This window comes from Branchiostoma lanceolatum, chromosome 2, assembly GCF_035083965.1.
Source record: "Branchiostoma lanceolatum isolate klBraLanc5 chromosome 2, klBraLanc5.hap2, whole genome shotgun sequence".
Lineage (NCBI taxonomy): Eukaryota > Metazoa > Chordata > Leptocardii > Amphioxiformes > Branchiostomatidae > Branchiostoma > Branchiostoma lanceolatum.
Window position 1 is genome coordinate 38449380 of NC_089723.1, and position 15697 is coordinate 38465076.

General features: G+C 40.4%; 1 protein-coding gene across 5 annotated transcripts in view; it reads left to right on the forward strand.

Moving 5' to 3' along the window:
- Positions 1–900: 900 nt before the first annotated feature.
- Positions 901–15697, forward strand: part of LOC136428974 (long-chain-fatty-acid--CoA ligase ACSBG2-like) — a 30155-nt gene continuing 15358 nt past the window's right edge. Inside the window, exons 1-5 of one of the 5 annotated variants that reach the window (XM_066418827.1) lie at positions 901–1561; positions 11380–11489; positions 12956–13006; positions 14394–14526; positions 15516–15636. In XM_066418827.1, the coding sequence (XP_066274924.1) occupies positions 11402–11489; positions 12956–13006; positions 14394–14526; positions 15516–15636 (393 nt within the window). In that variant the 5' untranslated portion in view covers positions 901–1561; positions 11380–11401. Of the gene's footprint in view, positions 1562–2526; positions 2607–8546; positions 8687–10090; positions 10111–11379; positions 11490–12955; positions 13007–14393; positions 14527–15515; positions 15637–15697 lie in introns of those variants that run through there. The other 4 variants (XM_066418829.1, XM_066418826.1, XM_066418824.1 and 1 more) reach the window with 4 other exon arrangements.

Below are 15697 nucleotides of genomic sequence, written 5' to 3' on the forward strand. Positions count from 1 at the left end.
CTCTGTCCAACCCACATAACATGAAAATCTGTCGTTCCTTCCTTCAGTTATTCTCATCGGAAGATTTTTACAAATACGCCATTGCAGTTCCAGTGACACATACCAGGGGGCCCAAAATTGGTGTGTTACAGGTGGTACCTTGACGTTTCTCCTCCTAGCACCTATCCTCATACCAAATACCATTACAATCCATCCACACGTTCTTCAGTTATGCTGATTTTAAGCGTCCGGTGACACAAACATACACACAGGATAACACACGTGCAAACTCCATGCAAAACAATATCCCCATGAAAAGTCTTTTTTCATGGAGATAACTTTTGACTCGAGAGTGGGAGCAAGGAATCTCCAAACAGATGTAAGGATCTGGCTCATTCACAATGGTTTAAACCTGTTCCTGCAACATATAGTATGTCAAAAATTCCATTGCAATGTCTTGTCTTTGTCAGGCCCTTTGTAATAGCAACATGCTAGTCGTAGCCTCCAGGCAGGCCCAATGGATTGCAAAGACCGTATCCAACTGGAAGAAGGAGCTTGTATAGCAATCCAAGGTTAGGTTGAAAAACATACTTCTTCTGCCAGTTGGATACGGTCTTCGCAACCTATAGATCAGCTTGGAGATTAGCTAGTTGGGCAGTCCTGGCTGTGTGTCCTGAACAGCAAATTTAAATCAATAAGCTAAATAAACTAAACTTATATCTCCATGAAGATGTAAGAAAGGCAAAATCGTATCGTTTCTCAGGCTCCCGGTTCCGCGGAGCAGAATACCGGCCGCTTCTCCGGAGCTTGAGAATTATCACGACTTTGCCTTTCTACATCTGCTTGGAGATTAAGGAGGAATCTGCGCGATGCTGGACCGTTGCCAAGGGAAATGTGATACCCTCGGCGCGTGACCCGTTACAGAGGCGTGACTCAGGCGTTGGCTTCTTGGCGATCTGTGATTGGTCAACATCCAGTCAGCCTACAAATTACGTCATCGGTCTCGCCACCAAAACCTCATCCAAAACAGGCAAGATCTTGCATCATCCGGCTATTTTTTTGCCCTTTGTCTTGTTTTGATGTCGAGGTTTGGCCACGTGTACAAACGAAGCTTCAAAACAAGAAGACGAAAGGTGAAGAAGCATTAGAAATCCACAGGGGTTGTGGCGTAATCTTTGTTATCATTCTGTCCCAATGCAACAGGGAAAATCCCTTGCACAGACTATATATGAAGAAAGACTCGTGGGAAACCCCATAGAATTTTCTCATGCGCACTTAACATTACAGCACTACACTTCACAGAACGGTCATAATCTGAATTTCCTTGAGAAAGACGCTACACCTGGACGCGTGTGAAAATTTGGCGCGAAACCAGTTGCGTATTTACATCCAGCTCATTTGCATAACGGTGACGCATTCGCAGGTCTGAGTGTAGTAGAGTCAGTCACGGGACTGCTGATTAAGGACGTCTGAGGACGATTTCCCCATTTTCACGCGCAAATTCCGCCGAAAAGAAGCTTGATATTCCAAAACTACCATCAGCAGCTTGTCAGGAAACACCTACGGAACAACAGGGAAGGAGGTGAGTTGGAATTTTGGGTTAGAATTAAGGATTTTCGGCAGGGAAACATGCCACATGTGCCGGCCGGCTTAAATTTTAGTCATGAAAATCCGAAAATGTTATACATGAAGTCGTGTTTTCTGGTGGTTCATCGGATGCGTACAGCTGCTATGGTCTTGCCATACCAATACTGATAGGTACAAAATACATTCTACTTAATTATGTTTCTCTGAAGTATCATATCTATGTTGATTTGCCGGTATTTTCTCGGTATTATGGCCCTCTTGTGGCCGCGCCCTCCTGTGTTGTGAGCACGCGGTATAGTAGTGGGAGGGGGGCGGATGTCCTTGTTTATCCAGTGAGATACGTTAGTGTACTGTTGATACAAACAGATTTATGCAAAACATTTCCATCAACCTGTTAACGAACTGTTTTGTTTGAATAGGCTTCCTACTGTTTTGTTGTAGAACCGTTTTCAAGATGGCCATACATACATAATTTGTCGTGGTTTTGTGTAAATTATTCTATCGTCGAGAAGTCTAACTCAAATATTTTTATTCGCTAGAAATCATGCAAGACTATGCACATGTTTAAAAGATTTTAGCAGTCTTACATACAATGTGCAATGTTTCCTTGTCAGGATGACAACGCCAAAGCCATGCAAAGTATCACAACATGTTCCTGTTTTTTTGTGTGTGACCACGCTTGGAACGCATCCAAGTCTTTTACTAAAAAATAATGCAGTAGTTGACAATCGGAAAGCACCTCGATTTGTATTCATCTGAGCTAGCTTGGGGTTTAAAAATAGAGAGTTACTTCACTTGTATTCTGTCAGTTTTGGCTTGGGTCCAATCTCAGCTTGTTAAAGCAGGAGTATACAAAACAAATGTCTAGCCCCCCTGTCCACTGTATTCAAGTAGGGTAATTAAGCTGGGCAACTGTATTCAAGAAAAGTAATAAGATAGCATTTTGGCCTTAGGCCAGGTATCCACTATCAACATATAACTGCCACTGAAAGGAAGTTGTTGTACTCAGCTGTCTTTTGTCCTGTTTCTGCCGTTTTCAGGTTAGTATTTGGCCAGTTTTGAAACCAGGATTTTTATTGCAGTGTATTTCTATATCTTTATAGACGTCAGTTAAACCGGATAGTGGGTGAGTGAGTGTACAAACTGTAAAAGTCTAAACACAAATACTTGAGAAAGGCGTCTTAACTGGGGAAAGGGGGTCACCTGTCTCAGTGTCTGTTGTCAAGGTGAGAAAGGATATACCTTGAAAGGCTTTAAGCTGTCTAATCACCTGCATATACATATGCATACGTTTGGGTGTACATGCACATATATAACTATAAGATAAATACATGTAATTTTTATCACCAACTCCCCAGGTACTTGAATATGCAAGCCCCTTGATTTCTTAACAATAGAAATGGGCCCAAAAGTCACTTAACCTACGTGATCCTATGGCAGTGAGTTTCTGCCCTCAATGAGATGCAAACCCAACTGTTGGAGGGTGGAGGGAGGTTTTACAGTGTGGTCTCAGGGGCAGGTAAGGCTGTGGGTTGACAGCTTATCAGGATTGAGGTAGCTAAGGAGCTAATATGACCATCATTATGTCCTAGTGTAGTCTGGTAAACAAATAAAGGGGCACTTAGCTGTGTTGGTCCCAAAACTCACAGGCCTAACGTGAACAATCTCTGCTGGCAGAAAGTTTTACTCTACCATTGTTTTGGGGATAAGGCGCCTTTTAGGCTTTACACTAAACTGCAATCGCTGAGCAACCATTTAGCGACCAATATTATTGGATTTGTATGGTTCTTGGTTGAAGAAAACACACAAAATGTTGAAAAATTCATTCTACAGTATATCTGAAATTTATGAGCAATCTTTAGTAGACTGATGTAGACTGGTTTATTTTCCGCTTAAGGTGGACAAAAACTCAAATTTAAATTCATTGGTCACTGAATGCTTGCTTCTTTTATCATTTATGTAAATTCTGTGGTATCCATGTGTGTCATGTAGTTTTGTCCAGTCATGTTTTTGAATGGACCACAGGAAGAGTAGCTGTTAAGCTAATTGTGGATCCTAATAAACTCTCAAACTCTGAGCGGTTGCAGCCTCTGACTTAGAACTGGGACGTAAAGCTGTTGGCATCATTGTGTCTTACCACAGTTACTAGTAAGTCTTTATTAGTCTGAACTTGTATATACAGTAGAAACCTTTGAAAGAAGCTTGAAACAATGCTTGTAGCTACAGGGCTCGAAATACTGGGTGCATGTGCACCCAGTGCACCCAATTTTGGGGCTGTGCACCTAATTTTTTACTGTGGGTGCACTGGTGCACCCAAATATTTTCGTACGGTTTAATGTGTAAAGGTATCACTGCACACTAGTAGACAGCATATTCTTGACATCTAAGTGTAAGAAAATAATAACATCTTTGTTGTAGTACTTGTTTAAGATTTTGATGTTAGAATTTGAGTTAATTTCGATTTTGAAAGCTTCAAAACTGAGAGCCGAGATCGCGTGCCAAACGCGCATGGACTTCCTGGTCCAGCTTGCAACACTGGACAAGAGGTCGATGTTAATAACGCGCTGGGACCCTTCTTCGTCACTAGTTAGTCTTATTGAAATTCTATAGAGAAAATGAATGCACCACAGCAATTTTGTACACGTATTAAAGAAATGTTTACTTTGATGATTAATAAATACACTTTTTACTTAATTCTTATGGTTATTCCTGTTTTTGACTTTGCAAGTAAAATTTGAAAGCATATCCGAATAATCATATTTAGTCATGTAACACACCATTGTTTCATAAATACAACGGAAATTATATATTTTCTATTATTAAAGAAGAGGAACAGTAAGGTTTGTGATTAGGTTTTGCTTACAATAGTTATATTCTACTTTATTTTATGTGGTGCACCCACACATTTTTTGGTGCACCCAATTTTTTAGGTTGGGTGCACCAGTGCACCTATTCCCAAAACTGAATTTCGAGCCCTGAGCTAAATGTGCAAAGGTTAGGTGTGATGACAGGTCGTTCAGTGTAATACAATCAGCTGCTGCTGTGCTATGCTGGTGTGTTACAGGTGGTACTAAATCAAAGGTACCATTGTTAAAGGTTGCATGCTGCATGCAAAATTCAGCTATTGTATTTGAATAATACATCATGCTCTGGTTTGGCGTTTCATTCGAAGCGTTCCACTGTTACGGGTCAGTGAGGCTGTAGAGGTGAAACTAAAAGGGTGTACTTGTTTATACGCAACACTTTGTTTGGAGTAACTCCACACCATCTCATGGGGGCGAGTTTATCTTGCATGGGATCTGGTGAACAAAGATGTCAGAAGCAGGGGATGTTAGAAGGTTTGGCCGTTTACCAACTCAGACCCTGGCTAATCAGACCAACTGGGCCAAACACCTTACCATAACCCTGACCCTAACCCTGGCTGAGTTGACCAGGGTGTTGGGCCAAGTTTGGCAAGTTAGCTGGTGTGTCATGCCGAATGGTGGTTATACCGGCTATATAGTTCCAGGATTATACAGATACAGACGAGGGTGTTGGGTCGAGTTGATTTTGCCTAGTTGTTAAAGTGCCGAATCGTCCTGATCCCTTAGGAGCAGGTTAGCCAAACAAGTTAATTGAACGGTGTGAGATAATGCTATTTATAGGGAGGTTTATAGGGAACTCACACTCACACACTCACTATCCGGTTTATCGTCTTCTTCTCAAGTTCGTAAATTGCTTGTCAGAAGAAGAAAATCCTCTTGCCAGCTGGCTTGTGAATTGTTCCATTGACAGATGCTGACAGATGTATTTGGCAGCCTCCAATGTTTTCTTGCCAGTTGGCGAACATGATGCTACTCCTACTCACCAAACAGATCTTTGGCTTCGGCTTGTTTTTCACGTCTTTTGAGGCGTTTTTATCAGGCTCTCTATTTTGCCAGGCTTTCTTTTTGTGAACCAACCAAACCTCTGCTGGCAGACGCAAACGGAAACTTGACAAAATAGAAAGCCAGCTAAAAACACCGAAAACAAGCCAGAGCCAAATGTCAGCTTGGAGAGTAGCCACTCCCAGACTCAAGGGAAAGTAGGTAGGATGTCACATGTCACAATCAGTCATGATACATGTATCACATGATAGCCTAAGCAGTTTGGTGAGACATACAATGTAGATCATAACTTTGTCATGAGACTTTGAAACATTCAGTTACTGTACTGTACATCTAGAAAGGGGATGTGAAGATCGTATCCAATAAAAAAGGATGATTGACACTGAAGCTCCCTCACGCACAGGCCTACCGGCTTTTGATGCTATATTCTCAACTTATTTGTATATCTTTGTTGTATAAGTTTATAATTTTGTCTGGAAGATAAGCACCAGTCCATTGGGGCTGAAGGATATCACTATAAACTCAAACTCATCCAAAGTATTATTATCGTATAATGATAATTAATATCAGGCAAACATTAAATTTGACAATAATTGATTTTGACAGGTGCTGTTTAGGCCACACCAATTTAATTTCTTGGTTAACGGATTTTTATTTTCAAAAAAAAAACATTTTGAAAAAAAAAATCATGAAAACAGAAGGCTAGGCCAGCTCATGAATTTTTTTTCAAAATTTTTTTTTTTTTGGAAAATAAAGATCCGTTAACCAAGAAATTAAATTGGTGTGGCCTTATATTGTTTCTCAATCTGTATGTCTATGTGTGGGAACATTTGTCATCCTTTACACAGCGCTCTGATACCCCAATAAATCTTCTCTCTTTTCAGACAGTCAGTTATTGTTATGACCATAGTACGGCCCATTCATACCATCTCCATTCTCCACCATACTCTCCAAGCAGAGGTAAGATCCGGGGTATTTCCGACATATTTTCACGGTATTCTATACCTCTTTCTACTTTTCTGTTTTTTTGTTAGTGCTTCCAAGAGGAGGAAGACCCCCCCCCCCCCAAAAAAAAATGGAAAAGTAGAAAGATGTATAAGATACCCCAAAAATACGTCATAGATATCCCGGATCTTACCTCTCCTTGGAGAGTATCTCCACCATTGGTTAGCATTACACATGCAGCTGTTGTGCATTCCCAGATTGCAAGGTCCGATTCCTCTGACCCACAGCCCTTCTCACAAATCAGTATTTGTGTTCTTCACTTGTGTATCCTAATATCGATATCAAGTATGAAAAATTTGATAAAGACAGGAAATTACAAGTTGTCAATTATGATCATTCATTGTTTCTTTCATTGGAAAATTGCAGAAGACAAAAGTAGGATGTAAATGTAGAATATGATCTACTACACTTATGATGGCAGGATGGATTAGTTTTTATCTAGACAGGCCTTCTTGAATTATGCTGTTGTTCATTCACAAATATACAAACGCTATCAAATACATAACCTTCTTGGAAAGGTATTAACAACATTTTTGTTTGTATTCATACAGCCAGTGATTAGCTAGTCATGGCTTTTCAACATTTTTTGTATGAATAATTAAGTTGCCAAAAGTAATTAGCTGTTAATTTTGTCAAAATGTAGAGAGTCTTTTAAAACATTCCCTGACTTAAAATTGATCCCTTTGCTACTAGCATCCAGAAATAGAGTTGAGAGAAAGGCTTGTTGAGGTATCGATCCATGGCTCCCTTTGAAAAAATAGCAATTAAGGCAGGGGAGGGCAGGGACCTGTGTTTTGAAACGTGATCATCCGCTGAATTATTAATAGCGCTTGTATGCAAAAATGGGTGTGCTGGGGGTGTGTTCAGGGCCCGTATTGGGGTTTGTCATGTTGGATGCTCTGACATCAGTTTAGATATGGGAGCTAGTGTAGGGGAAAGAAGATTTTGACCCCTTATAATTACTGTATCTGTTATCCTAGAACCTTATTGTCAAGTCCTAATATGTCAAAAAGCCAAACATGGCTGCATGACTGTATTTTTGTTACAACACCATGTTTTGCGAGTAAGTTAAAACTTGATCACGATAATAAACATTTAGAAATTAATGACTTACAGTAAAAGATCACATAACTGTCAAAGGTATGCAGGTATAATTGGAGTTGTTTAGGTATTTCTGATGTCTACCTCAACCTGCACCTAGCATACACTAGCCCATGATGAAACCAGAAGTTATTCTGTCATTATGGATTATTAATGAAGTTGATAAGCAGCTGTACAAAAGGTAATGCCTTTATGGGTCAGGACTGTATTGATTGATTGAATGAAAGTCTATCCCCCTTTTAAGGAATTTTTAAAGGAACCTCATTACAGATTCTTTAATATATATGATGTATGACAAGTAGATGTCAATATGAAAATTGTAGCATGTCCAGATGATGGAAATATATTGCAGTATTTTGGAAAGCCACCAGGGGGGCCAAAATTTAATCATTTCTTTCATAGGTAGTAGCAGGCTCACAGTTGAGCTCCTGGTTCCATTTATTTGACAACTGGGAGACCAGGTTCAATACTGGAGAAGGGCATTCTGGTTGGAGCTGCATTTGTCTTTTGGAAGGGACGTAAAATGGGGGGCCCCAGATCAAGGAGGTGCCTCGAGCACGTTATAAAACACTACAACAGCCTCATTACTCAGATGGGTACCTACTGGCTGCACTTCAAACGCCTCAATGAAGGTACATGTATGTAGTAATAGCATCTATCTTGTCCATCATCCCACGGCCATCATGTGACATGTAGTGCGTCTGGTTATGTCTGACCTTACATAGTTGGGAAGTACCAACTTTCATGACAATCTATCCATAGCTTCCTGAGATATGCTGTTCAACAACAAATAAACAAGCATCACCAAAACATAAACTTCTTGACAAATGTAGTAGCATCTATCTTGTCCATCATCCCACAGCCATCATGTGACCCCCGTGCGTCTGGTTATGTCCGACCTAACATAGTTAGGAAGTACCCTTGTCACGAGGTAGGCAGTTTGACGTCAGAGGGATTCCAAACATAGCCATCTCCATAATAAGCACCAGTATGTATCTCCATCACACGCCTAGAGTTTTCAGTTACGGAGAGAAATTACTGGACCTGCGGACATTTTAATTTAGAGGGCAAAGCAAAGACTTGAACGCAGGGAATTCAGTTAAAATGATGCAGTTACTGGAAGTGCCAGGTTCATCTGGGTATGAACGGTTCGTTTGTTTTATACTTGTTTGTTTGTTTGTTGTGTGGTTCCATCTGTGGTTATTGTGAGCTGTAGTAAGAGCAGTTGCCAGTGAGGACTAAAAGATACGTATAAAAAAAATAATGACGTTCTAAAGTACAATTGTATTTAGTGCTTTGATGTGTTTTCACTATCTGAATTTCTTTCACAATAAAGTAGTGTGAGTGGCGGTATTGTGAGAAGAAGTGCTGTCTTAAGTATACCAAACCGTTGTACATTGTCTTTGTCACACTTGCAATATGGACAGGACCTTTTATTTTTTTGCATGATGGCACTTTTTAAAGAAGAAGGGGGTAGGTCAATGTTTAATGTTTTTTATTCAAAGTCTTAACTTTGATCACCGGAAAGAAGAGGTCAAAGTATCAAGATAAACAAAATCAGACATATAGTTTGTTTTGGGACAATTTTGCAGCCTTGTCTCAACAACATATATGTACCAGTGTTGATGGTCAGAAACATGATTAAAATGCATTTACTGTAAATGTTCATGGTGGTTTTATGTTGGCGGTTTTCGCGGTGAACTCTTTAGCACGAATTTAAAACCACCGCGAAACTTTTTGCCCATCTATAACTGTAGCGCTACTATTGTTCCAAACGCTAATTTAAGACCACCGCGAACACTCCATTTTCTCCCTACCAGGAAATGAAAAACACGCCAAGTTAAATGCATTTACAGTTCTACCCAAGTTTAATCTCAATGTACGTCAAAGAGGTCACTTGTATCAAATGTCAAATTTGTAACAGGGATCAACGACCTGTATTATGATTTCATAGCATTTGTATGTTTGTTTGTGGATCACATCCCGAGAAGCTATTGATGGATTGTCATGAAATTTGGTATGTGGCTAGGTCTTGTTAATTGACAAATTGATTAGATTTTGGGCCCCCTGGTGGCTTTATTAGGTACTGCAGCAGAATTTTTTTCTGTTTTTTTCCACCTGTCCTTTCACCCTCTTGTCCTTGACAAGGTAAGCATGATTTAGTTTTACTGAGCTGCATACATTGATCAACCTCTATTAGCTACTGTAACTGCATTTAAGTTCGCGTGGTTTTAATTTCGCGGTAGGGAGAAAATGGAGTGTTTGCAGCGGTTCACGTTTTAGACAATAGTGGACAAGGAAGTAGAAGGGCAAAAAACTTTCGCGGTGGCTTTAAGTTCGCGGCGAAGAGCTAACCGCGAAAACCGCGAACATAAGACCACAGCAAACATTTGTGCATTTACAGTATGCAACAAAGTACAATATTGTCTAATGGTCCAAAGTCCAATAGATCAGTGGGCAATGTGTATGGGGTGAGCAGAGTACAGGGTACAAAGTCTAAAGATCAGTGAGGTACACGTGAAGCCAGAGGTTTATTCAGTCACCATTCGAATATCTCCTACCAGCTTTAAAGGTAACATAGCTCCTTTATAGATTGTGCGAGAATCTTAGATTTCTGAGCAATACTGTAGACATGTTAAAGTCCCTTCCTGACTAATTTGTGGGAGTCTAACTGTGACATATTTGTTGTTATGCGTCGATGAGGGCCTGCACGCTCTTTTCTGTAAAGCTATTTTAATTTCCCATAATTTGTAGGGAGCTGACAAAAAAGTTGTGTAGATCTAAAGCATAGCCGATGCCTTTCTGAAATTAGCACAATATGTAGGAAGTCCTCCTGAATTTAGCTTAAAGCGTTGTTAGGACCCCCCCTCCCATGCAGCCTTTCAATTACCTATTGATACATAAGAAAAGTTTTAAAAAGAAAGAATTCCCTATGAACCTTGTAACTGGGTAGGTATTGTCGCAATGGTAGACTGACTATGATGTGTGTGGGTATAGGCAATCTTTTATTTCTTTGTGATCATGTTGCTTGCAATTAGCCCTCGGGCAAGAAATTTGCAATAAACTTATATTATATAAATGTGACATGATTGTGCATTTTGTATGATGATTGTAAGTAGACTTTTCCTGAATGCCAAGCCAGACATTGGCTGATTGTATTCTAACGAGGTTATGTTTCACCATGTAGCTACTGTACCATCATTTGTCAACTGGAATATAGGTTAATGTTATTTACTTTAGGTGGGTTGGCCATGACAGAAGTGTCTGGTACTTTACCATTTTGATACTTTTACGTATTTTTTAGCTTTCACTATAAAATGAAAAGAAAAATGGGAGGAAAGATAGAAAGAAAGAATAGTCGACCGTGTATTGTTGGGAACACAGTACATGTATGTGACCCTGTCATACTTAAAGGCCTATGCATGTCCCCAAATCTGGTCAAACCCTTACCTGGAAAGTGCCATATTCAGAAGGGAATACCAGACCAGAGCTCGAAATACTCTGCCAGGACCCGTCCCTCCGTCCGTCCCAGGATGGAAATTTGCTTGTCAGGACGGAAAAAAATGTCACCATGTCCGTCCCAAATACGTGACATAAAATTGATGAAAATGCATTTTTGTAGGCTTAAAATGACATATTTAACAATGAAAATTAAAACATTGGATTTCAAACAATGAGTGGGATGGAAAAAAACTTAAAGCTGGAGACAGCCCTGGCACACGTGCACCTTTGTGGTCCCAAAATTGGAGCTAATGAATTTCGAGCCCTGCAGCACCAGTTATACCCCCAGAAGGGAATGCCAGGCTAATAATGCCCTGTCCTCCGCTCTGTTGTCATGCAGCTTGCAGGACCGATCCACTGACATGAGTGTGGCCACAGACAACCACGCACCGACGAACGGCATCCACGCAACCAAAGGAGCCAACGGAGCCATGAACGGGGTCCTCAAAGGTGTTTTGTTTGTGTGTTTGTTAGTTTGTTTGTTTGTATAACAGGTAAACTGCATATAGGCACACTAGCAGTTTCGTACAGTAGGCACAAGCTGCACAAGACCAGGCTGTAAGTTTTGATCCACTCACACCAAGATGGACACTTTTTGAAACAACATCATCATAGGATTACAAGTATAGCTTTCAAACCAAGACGTTTCATATACATGAAATAGGTACAGTCGAAACTGTACAAGTGACCACCTCCATATAAAGACCACCTGGCCAATGTGACCACTTTTTATGTTAGATAATTTTTGCAAGAATCTTGTCTATAGTGACCACCTGTCCACATAGACCAGATTTTATCGGTCCCCTGAGTGGTCTTCTTGGGCAGTTGTGACTGTGCATAACTTCTAACGACAGTAAAACTTGTTCTTTTTTTAATGTAATAAAACATTACAGTATGTGTAAAAGTAAATTCAGGTCACTTATCCACAGTTACATGCCTCAGGGTAAAGGGCAACAGTTGAAAAGTTGGCCAGTCTTTTATTTAGGGTGACTGCAAAGCTGTTCATCTTTTATAGTTTATAAGCAGTAAAGGGCTGCTTTTTTACCTGCATCCATGTGGTATGCAAACAGGTGCACTGAAATTTTCACGGTTTTATTTTCGCTGTGACCTCTCCGATTCATGACACCGCAAATATGCATTTCCAATGTAAATTACTACTGTACTACAGAACTGAGAAGCCACATGAGGGCACATCCCCCGTGAATGAGCAACACACTGACAGTCATCTTCGTCTTCGAAGGACTACCAAGACAGAACTGTTTTAAATGCAAACTTTAAACACTGCAAAAAAAACACATTCTACCATGAAATTATTAAGTGCGTACCTGTGAAAATAATTTTATTTACAGTAACTGCCCTTTATTTTCCTCTACCAACATTTTACTACCATTATTAGTGATACCCCAGAATGAAAGTTTGACAGAAGGCAGAGAAGTATTGATTGATGAAAGCAATTACAGACACTTATTGACATAGCTTACATTTTTTCAAGAGTGCTTTCAGCAGGTATTACCAGAAGCATTTTATAGCTTACATAAAAGCTTGTTCAAACATTCTAACCTGAAAATATATTAATATACTCAGATTTTTGGAAGGCTGGTTATGATTTTTTTTCTCAAGTTTTTTTTTCCACTTGCAATGAGTGGAAAAACAAGTGAGAAATTGGTATGCCAGTTGCGTTAATTTTAGTCTCCAAGCAGATGTTGAGTGGAAGATATTACATTTTCTGAAGCTGAAGACTGTTTAAGTTCAAAGGCTATACTGCGTTAGATCACTGTCAGCCAAGCAGACAATGTAACAATCTTCTACTCAATGTCTGCTTGGAGATTATGTTAAACCTGATGTTGGTGTGCAGGTATTTCACTATGTACAACTTCCTTTGTTGTGTGAGTAACACTGTAGATCTTCTCTTGCAGAAAATGGAGGCGTTTCTACGGCTGATATCAATGTATCACTAGGGAAAAAGGGTCAGTAATACTTATCTTACTGGGGACAAATGCCTAGGCCTGTATATGTCAGTGCTTGGTACATTGAACTGTGTTAGTTATACGCCAAAAATACTTACTCAAGCAACTGGAGAAAATTTTGAAACAGTCGGACGTTTCAGATAGCATCCGCTATCTTTCGTCAGTGACTAAGGACAGATCTGGTAGAACTAGGTTTTTATACCAAACCTCTGAATAGATATGTTAAGTATAAAAACCTGGTATAAAAACCTAGTTCTACCAGATCTGTCCTTAGTCACTGACGAAAGATAGCGGATACTATCTGAAACGTCTGACTGTTTCAAAATTTTATCCAGTTGCTTGAGTAACTATTTTTGGCGTATCTTATTACCTGGATGTCTAACCTTCATCAATGTGTTAGTTATACTACAAAACTATTGAGCATGACTGCAAACCCTAATTGTGGAGTGGTGTTGCCAGGTACAGGAAAGATTTGCATGCTGCATTTTGTACAGTCGGTCACATTGCTATATTTACACATGTACAACCTAAAACAATAACCTAAAGATATTAAAGACTTAAAGAATTGATTGATTGATTGATTGATTGATTGATTGATTGATTGATTGATTGATTGATGACTGACTTTGGACCTTGAAATCAGTCTTCAAAAATGATTGAGCTGAACTTGCTTATGACAATCTCTTGCCACTCAAAACATGTTGATGATTGGAGGCCTGCAAGCGGTGTACTGTCAATATTGTATGTAGAGGAAATGACTTTAATCATTCTGCGGTACATGTCAAGGTAGAGATTCAATCATATGGGTCGACAGAAAATGCAATCAGGATCTCTGGCTGCACAATCTCTGACCGTACAATGAGAGATTTTACCAGGAGAGATTCCAATCAGGGTCTACAAATTGTTTGGTGCATTTGGATGCTCGCTTAAAACTTTTCAACTTTAATTCATGTCACTTTAGATCAATAGATTGATCTGACTGAAATCTAGGATAGAGACTTGGATAGATTCGGATCTGATCTACAGGTAGAATCAGCAATTCTGCCAGATTGGAATCTCTACCCTGACAATACATATATCTTAGAACGACAAGTAGCACATGGCAACATTAGTTTTTACAGAAGTTTGCCATTGTCCAGCCATTCTCATGAAGCTTTTCATGTTCAGATGCCCTGAGTTCGATTCCCCTGACATGTCCCTCTCCTTCCTCCGCCTTTTACCTCCCCAACCGAAGTCGGGTACCCACTATTTTACACCTGGATGGAGTGAGGAAAGTCCTGTTGAGTGCCTTTCCCAAGGTCACAGCATCAGTGAAATTTCAGGGGATTCGAACATATTACCGTAACGCCAACATGACTCCACTAACCATGTCATGCTCACCCTTCAGGCATGACCCCGGCCGGGTTGTTACCTGCGGACAGCTTGATGACATGGCAGGCTGACGGAGCAGTGCAGCTGCGCATGAGCGAGACAGGTGCGCTATCCAGCCCACCTGAAACTGTCCACGCCATGTTCACCAGGTGAGTTAGACAGGTGTTCCATGTTCAACAGGTTGATTAGACAGGTGTGCTAAAAGTAAACAGTCCACATCAAGTCAGAGGCCTTCTATTTGTTCCTTTACCCAATATTGTATTAATGATTGTTACAGAAAAGTAAGGCTAGGAAAGGTAAATAAAGGTATACATAGTCGACCACGGTCTCTTAAATTTCTCCAGACCATGGTTAGGAGTTGGTTGTGCACAAGGAGAGTTGTGATTGGGAGCTGGTCCACGAGATTTCCTACTAGTCTTTGAATTTTGTCTGTACCTGCAGAATATGAATATCTCTGTAGGACCTCCCTGATTGTAACCTAGCTAATGTTTATTTATTTATTTTGATTTACCACATTTTGACATAACAGGTGACTATCACCTTTTCAAGATGTCAACCCAGACCAGATTGTAATGTTTGGACCACCGCACACCGGGGCATGCCCCTACTCTTTTTTGAAACGTGTGGTGGGTTCTTTTACGTGCGCGGGGTGTGGCTCTCCCCAAACACGGGACCTTCATTTAACGTCCTATCCGAGGCACGTCCCTAACCCTAGATGAGTTAGGTACTCATTTACACCTGAGTGAAGTGAGGAAAGTCGTGTTAAGTGCCTTTCCCAAGGGCACAATGTCAGGGCGCAAGTTCGGACATGTCTCTGGGCACAACCTGGGATTAGATCCCGGGTCCCATTGTTTGACAGCCGCGCGCTCTACCACTTGCGCCACACGATGCCAATGTTGTTATATTGATAGATTTAAACCTTAATTCTACACACAAAGTAAAGCGCTTACCAACAATCTTTCGACCAGTCTTCTGGTTCGTCTCAAATTGATTTGACCCGATGCCAATGTCACTCGACCTGAGCAGAAGTTTGACATCAAATTTGTGTGCAGAATTAGAGTTTAACTATATCAATATGTCGATTACCGTCCCAGAGAACCTACATACGTTGAGTTAATGTTGTTGTTTTCTCTCACAGGGCTGTGAAGAACTACCCGAACCACATCGCCATGGGGGTGAAGAGAAACGAGGTGTGGGTGAAGTGGACGTACCAACAGTATTACGACGACTGCTGCAGGGCTGCAAAAAGTTTCATCAAGGTAAGCAAATTTAAATGAAAATGGATATGGTTCATTTAAGTTTTGAACTCCTGACCTCGGC